We start from the raw sequence: 7,391 nt of genomic DNA on the forward strand, positions 1-7,391 counted from the left end.
CATGCCTGCCCTTACCATAACCCCACCGCCACCATGGGGCACTCTGTTCACAACATTGACATCAGCAAACGGCTAACACAGCATGACGTCATACATGCGGTTATGAGGTCGGTAGGACGTACTGCCAAATTCTCTAAAACGATGGCTTATGGTAGAGAAATGAACATTAGATTCCCTGGCAACAGTTCTGGTGGACATTCCTGCAGTCAGCATGCCAATTGCAAGCTCCCTCAAAACTTCAGACATCTGTGGCATTGTGTTGTGTGACCAAAAGCACATTTTAGAGTGGCCTTTTATTGTCCCCCAGCACAAGGTGCTCCTGTGCAATGATCATACTGTTTAAATCAGCTTCTTAATATGCCACACCTGTCAAGTGAATGGATTGTCTTGGCGAAGGAGAAATGCTCACTAACAAGGATGTAAACAAAACATGTTTCAGAAAGAAGCTTTTTGTGCGTACGTTACATTTCTGGAATCTTTTAATTCAGCTCATAAAACATGAGACCAACACTTTACATGTTGCATTTATATTTATGTTCAGTATATTATGGAAATGTTTTGAAATGACAATGCACTTTTTTTTAAATCCAGATTTCTTTTAATTTTTTTTAAATCCTGTGTAGCACCTTCACTTGAATTTCTATTTAATCCCTTGAAATGAATAAAAACAACACAGAATAACTTACTATGAGCACTTCAGTTGGACTTAATTATTTTATTGAAGATGGCAAGACAAATTAAAATTGAGCAAATTAGTCGTTTTCTTTACAAAAGTCACAATTGATAAGCAGTACATTTTGTGAACAGTTTTGTACACATAATACCTTATTTTCCTAAAACCAAGCTGAACAAAAAAACAAAAACCTTTTGGTATGTGGTCATCATGGGGGGCATCTATCATGGGAGCCAGTGCCCATGTGCAACCAGTAGTCCTGGTTCTTGAAGAGGACGAGGTTGTAGAAGTTTTCGCCACCCTTGTGAAACCCGTGTTCTGCGTCTCCCCAGGAAACGGGACTGTCCATGAAGCCGTGCACAGTCAGTGACAGCCAGGACGTGAATTTGGGTTCGTCAAAGTACCGCCTGTGTTTAAGAGAAGACCACATAGTAAATGAGTATATTTTTAAGACTTGATTTTTTTTATATAACTTATTTCATGAGTGAATTTCCAAACAATGAACAAAATCAAAAAGGTGAGCAATTTTTGGGGCAATACAGTTGACAAGCTCCATTCGGAGTCCACAGCTTTTATCGAGTCGCGTGTCACTGTGGATCGCATGTCATTGTAGACCGCGTGGCTCTGCAGGCTCTCTGTAACAGCTGTATATGATGACCTGGGTCTTTGGTAAATGCCTTCACTAAACCAGATAATTAAGATGGTAGAACTAAGTGTCATAGGAGTCAACTGTATAAAGATCGCACGTTCTTTGGTGTTCAGAAGGACCGATACAATCATGTGTTGCAGAAGGTGAACTTACCGCAGCTCCTGCAGCAGAGAGTAGATGTCTTCGGGCAGCAGCAGGCCAGACACTGTGCAATGCAGGGCTTGGCTCACCAGTGTTTGGGGCTCTGGACAGACGTATGTCGAAAGGAAGCTGGCTGCTGTATTGTCACTAAACAACGAACAACATATTCACTAGCTTTCTGCATGAGTGTATGTGTGTTATGAGAGAGAGATTAGCCACAAAGGAGATGTTAATAATACCATGACAGATTTCCCTCTCTCTTAGTACCCAGTGCCACGTACAGTGCCTTCAGAAAGTATTCATACCCCTTGACTTGTTCCACATTTTGTTGTGTTACAGCTTGATAAAAAATAAATATTAAATCTCACCTATCTACACACAATACCCTATAACAGCTGGTGCGCCATGTCTAATATTAAAGAAGTCTAGAGTTATTGCTCACCTGAGGTACAGTACCTTATGATAAGCTGTAGACCACACTATCTACCAAGAGAGTTCTTATCTATATTATTCGTAGCCGTCTATTTACCACCACAGACCAATGCTGGCACTAAGACCACACTCAACGAGCTGTATAAGGCCATATGCAAACAAAAAAATGCTCACCCAGATGCGGCGCTCCTAGTGGCCGGGGACTTTAATGCAGGCAAACTTAAATCAGTTACCACATTTTTACCAGCATGTCACATGTGTAACCAAAGAAGAAGAAAAAAAAAAAAAAAAAAAAAACTCTAGACCACCTTTACTCCACACACAGAGATGCATACAAAGCTCTCCCCCACCCTCCATTTGGCAAATCTGACCATAATTCTATCCTCCTGATTCCTGCTAAACTAAAGCAGGAAGTACCAGTGACTCGCTCAATACGAAAGTGGTCAGATGGTGCGGATGCTACGCTACAGGACAGTTTTGCTAGCAGACTGAAATATGTTCCAGGATTCATCCAATGGCATTGAGGAGTACACCACCTCAGTCATCGGCTTCATTAATAAGTGCATCGATGACGTCGTCCCCACAGTGACCGTACGTACATATCCCAACCAGAATCCATGGATTACAGGCAACATCCGCATCGAGCTAAAGGCTAGAACTGCCGCTTTCAAGGAGCGGGACACTAATCCGGAAGCCTATAAGAAATCCTGCTATGCACGCCAACGAACCATCAAACAAGCAAAGCATCAATACAGGATTAAGATTGAATCCTACTACACTGGCTCTGACATTCGTCGGATGTGACAGGGCTTGAAAACTATTACGAGCTACAAAGGGAAGCACAGCCGAGAGCTGCCCAGTGACATGAGCCTATCAGACAAGCTAAATGCCTTTTATGCTCGCTTCGAGGCAAGCAACACTGAAGTATGCATGAGAGCACCAGCTGTTCTGGATGACAGTGTGATAACGCTCTCGGTTGCCGTTGTGAGCAAGACCTTTAAACAGGTCAACATTCACAAAGCCGCAGGGCCAGATGGATTACCAGGACTTGTACTCAAAGCAGGCAAGTGTCTTCACTGACATTTTCAACCTCTCCCTAACTGAGTCTGTAATACCTATATGTTCCAAGCTGACCACCATAGTCCCTGTGCCCAAGGAAGCGAAGGTAACCTGCCTAAAAGATTACCACCACGTAGCACTCACATCTGTAGCCATGAAGTGCTTTGAAAGGCTAGTTATTGCTCACATCAACACCATTATCCCAGAAACCCTAGACCCACTCCAATTCACATACCGCCCCAACAGATCCACAGATGACGCAATCTCAATCGCACTCCACACTGCCCTTTCCCACCTGGACAAAAGGAACACCTATGTGAGAATGCTGTTCATTGACTACAGCTGAGCGTTCAACATCATAGTGCCCACGAAGCTCCTCGCTAAGGACCCTGGGACTAAACACCTCCCTCTGCAACTGGATCCTGGACTTCCTGATGGGCCTCCCCCAGGTTGTAAAGGTATGCAAAAACATGTCTGCCACACTGATCCTCCACACTGGGGGCCATCAGGGGTGTGTACTTAGTCCCCTCCTGTACTCCCTGTTCACCCATGATTGCGTGGCCAAACACGACTCCAACACCATCATTAAGTTTGCTGGTAACACAACAGTGGTAGGCCTGATCACCGACAACAATGAGACAGCCTATAGGGAGGAGGTCAGAACTGGCAGTGTGGTGCCAGGACAACAACCTCTCCCTCAATGTGAGCAAGACAAAGTAAATTTCTTTGCCACATTTTTTGCAGTATCACTTTAGTTCCCTTTTGCAAACAGGATGCATGTTTTGGAATATTTGTGTTCTTTACAGGCTTATTTCTTTTCACTCTGTCAATTAGGTTAGTATTGTGGAGTAACTACAATGTTATTGATCCATCCTCAGTTTTCTCCTAACACAGCCATTAAAATCGAACTGTTTTAAAGTCACCATTGGCCTCATGGTGAAATTCCTGAGCGGTTTCCTTCCTCTCCGGCAACTGAGTTAGGAAGGACGCTTGTATCTTTGTAGTCACTGGGTGTATTGATACACCATCCATAGTTAATAATTCACTATGCTCAAAGGGATATTCAATGTTTGCTTTGTTTTTTTATACCCATCTACCAATAGGTGCCCTTCTTTGCGAGGCATTGGAAAACCTCCCTGGTCTTTGTGGTTGAATCTGTATTTGAAATTGAGTGTCCGTTTGAGGGACCTTACAGATAATTGTATGTGTGGGGTACAGCGATTAAGGTAGTCATTCAAAAATCATGTTAAACACTTGTTGCCCACAGTGAGTGCATGCCACCTATTATTTAATCAATTTTAAATTCAGGCTGTAACAACAAAATGTGGAATAAGTCAAAGGGTGTGAGAATACTTTCTGAAAGCAATGTATTTATATCCATTAGAACTATATGGTTGTGCACGTACCAACTGACACCAGCGCTCACTGCTCCAAGCCACTCCAGGAAGCTGTGGGGGTCACAAGACCGCTGGTCCCCGCGCAGGTCCAAAGCGTGCAGGGATGGACATGGCAGATCCTTCAGGGTGTGGCTACTGACCACTGGTCTGTGCTCTTTCCACTGGTAACGGGACAGAAGACTCTGCAGCGCTCTATCCCCATCCGCCCCTTGAAGTCGACAGACGCAATTTTAGAAATGCTTTGAAAGAAAACATTGGTCAGCTTACGGAAGTTCAGGGTCGTATTCATAAGCGCATACTGTAGCCAACAAAAAAACGAGAGTTTCTTATTGGACAAGTTCAGGTGGTCCCCTCTCTGTTTCAGTCTGTTTTCTTCCATTAAGTCTAGTGAAAACAACCCAGGACTTGGACAGACTTGACATTACATGCCTCAGACTCAACAGTGCAAACAAACATAAAAGGTTCTCCTACCTGAATTGTGCCGTCCTAGCAGGAAGTCACTTTTCAGAGGCACCCTTTCTTTAAGGCCGGAGAGAACTCGCTGGTAGCGTTTCCCTTCCGGATCCATGGATTTGTTCGTCAGGTCAATGGTCACGACTGCAGAACATCATCATTGTTATTAAATTAAACCAGGTTAGATTTCATTTCGAAACAGCACAACAACAAAAATTGCAGGTAAGAAACCAGGTGAGGTGTGGAGCAATGAAATATCAAAACATAATATTAAAAGATACGTGATCCTTTCTCACCATATCTCATGGGCTGTCTGTGATTGTACTGTGACGGCTTTCCCTCCAGACCCAGCTGTTCATACGTGTCCTTATCCACAGAGAGGATCAGCTGACCTTGGATTCAGACAGAGCAGAGGTTTATTTACTGACCAGTCAATGTAACATGTCCTTTCTTGTAGTACATTGTACTAGTATTGGAAGTCAAAATACAACCAGTTTCGATGGTAGTGGAGTTAGTTTAATAGAACTAGCATTGATTCAAGGATGTATCACAACCGGCCGTGATTGGGAGTCCCATAGGGCGGTGCACAATTGGCCCAGCGTCGTCCGGGGTTGGCCGGTGTAGGCCGTCATTGTAAATAAGAATTTGTTCTTAACTGACCTGCCTAGTTAAAAGGTTAAATCAAATAAATAATCTCCACTGACCAATGTGGCAGCCTGGCAGGGGAGCTCTAGGGTGTATTCATTAGTGTACACTGTAGCAAAACGTTTGCAACAAAGATTAGCGTTTCTTATTAAACAAATTTAGGTTAGTCTCTCCCCGTTTTCAGCCACTTTGCTTCCTAGTGAATACACACCTGGCTTTTCCATTGATTCTATTGCCCAGGACAACATGACCGCAATTTTGTAATGTCTTCTGGTCCCAATATTATACACTACTCTGGGAAGCATTTATTTGGGCTGCAATTTCTGAGGCTGGTAACTCTAATGAACTTATCCTCTGCCATTCCTGTGGCGGTCCTCATGAGAGTTTCATCATAGTGCTTGATGGTTTTTGCGACTGCACTTGAAGAAACTTTCAAAGTTCTTGAAATATTCCATATTGACTGACGTTCATGTCTTAAAGTAATGATGGACTCTCGTTTCTCTTTGCTTATTTGAGCAGTTCTTGCCATAATATGGACTTGTTTTTTTACCAAATAGGGCTATCTTCTGTATACCCCCCATACCTTTTCACGACACAACTGGACAAATGCATTAAGGAAAGAAATTCCACAAATGAACTTTTAAGAAGACACAACTGTTAATTGAAATGCATTCCAGGTGACTACCTCATGAAGCTGGTTGAGAGAATGCCAAGAGTGTGCAAAGCTGACATCAAGGCAAAGGGTGGCTATTTGAAGAATCTCAAATATAAAATATATCTTTATTTGTTTAACACTTTTTTGGTTACTACACGATTCCATATGTATTATTTCATAGTTTTTATGTCTTAACTATTATTCTACAATGTAGAAAACAGTAAAAATAAAGAAAAACCCTTGAATGAGTAGGTGTTAAAACTTTTGACCAGTAGTGTACTTTCTAGCCTGTTTTGGGCCATGGCTACTACTCTACACACAGGCTTAAAGTTGCCAGCGGTCTTTTATTAAGACTACAGCGATAGGACTACAGTGTGAGTCATGTCCTGTAATAATATGATAATAGGTAGAACACAGGGGTAAGGGAACTCACTGCTAGGGAGAAGTGCAATGGTGTTATCCTGGTCAATGCTTGTCTTGTAGGAAAGAGCATAGAGAGCCCCTGGGAAAACAAATAGGCATACTTTAAACTAGCATGAAAATAAAACTTTTTTACTGAAAGGTAGTTGTTTCATTTACCCAATTTAATAGTGCATGCAATAGTGTTCTCCTTCTATACACTTACCATTCCACACAACATTCTTCAAGAAGTCTTTATCCAAAAACTCATAGACTGGTAAATTCTTCACCAGAAAATACTTGCTGAAATTGTTTATGACACTGGCCAGCCGGGAAGAAAGGGCACCACATTCCGGTATTACAACCGACACCTAAGAGGATTAATTAATTACCTCATGTTTTTAGTTCACATCACATGCATCTATAGTGTCACACATTACATTGGTAATTTGCTTAATCCACAGACTGGCTAGTTAGCAAACAGTGTTGTTTAGATTTAACACGTAGGTCAAACAAGTGGCAAAGCAAACGAAGTGGCAGCAGGTTCCGTGCAGATAATCTAAACCATCTAACGTTAGCTACCACAGAACCATAAAATTGCTTACCTTGTGGTTAAAATAATGTTTTGACACTTGAGTGTCGTGTCTAGACTTTTCATGCTCAAAGTTCGATTTCTCGCAAACAAGTAAACTTCTTGGACACTTGTCTAGCTCCGGGTACATTTTATTAGACTTGTATCAACAACAACAAATCTAAACACATTTAAACCAAAGACATTTAGCTATGCACACACTTGTGAATCAAGCATGTGAAATACAGTATGTTCCTCTCTGAACGTGTAAACTACTTCCGGCTAGAGAGCCAGCGTGCTTGCTTGTCACGTGTTTA

The 7,391-nt window shown here is 42.3% G+C and overlaps 1 protein-coding gene across 1 annotated transcript; it reads right to left on the reverse strand.

Moving 5' to 3' along the window:
* Window positions 1-700: 700 nt before the first annotated feature.
* rpp40 (ribonuclease P/MRP 40 subunit) lies at window positions 701-7,367 on the reverse strand. The gene is made up of 8 exons (XM_055882572.1): window positions 7,109-7,367; window positions 6,730-6,874; window positions 6,538-6,606; window positions 5,101-5,196; window positions 4,823-4,948; window positions 4,361-4,559; window positions 1,476-1,610; window positions 701-1,080 (listed from the first exon to the last, which is right to left on the reverse strand). The coding sequence occupies exons 1-8, from the start codon at window positions 7,223-7,225 to the stop codon at window positions 882-884; spliced, it is 1,086 nt and encodes a 361-aa protein (XP_055738547.1). The 5' UTR covers window positions 7,226-7,367; the 3' UTR covers window positions 701-881.
* Window positions 7,368-7,391: the final 24 nt, after the last annotated feature.

Source organism: Salvelinus fontinalis, chromosome 26 (assembly GCF_029448725.1).
Source record: "Salvelinus fontinalis isolate EN_2023a chromosome 26, ASM2944872v1, whole genome shotgun sequence".
NCBI lineage: Eukaryota > Metazoa > Chordata > Actinopteri > Salmoniformes > Salmonidae > Salvelinus > Salvelinus fontinalis.

What these genes read in the sequence shown, in the direction of transcription:
- rpp40 (XM_055882572.1), bottom strand. Translation starts at nt 7,225, where the DNA reads ATGTACCCGGAGCTAGACAAGTGTCCAAGAAGTTTACTTGTTTGCGAG. An exon ending in AACATTATTTTAACCACAAG is followed by an intron (nt 6,875 to 7,108) that starts GTAAGCAATTTT and finishes TAATCCTCTTAG; the next exon opens with GTGTCGGTTGTAATACCGGA. An exon ending in GCTAGGACGGCACAATTCAG is followed by an intron (nt 4,560 to 4,822) that starts GTAGGAGAACCT and finishes GTCGACTTCAAG; the next exon opens with GGGCGGATGGGGATAGAGCG.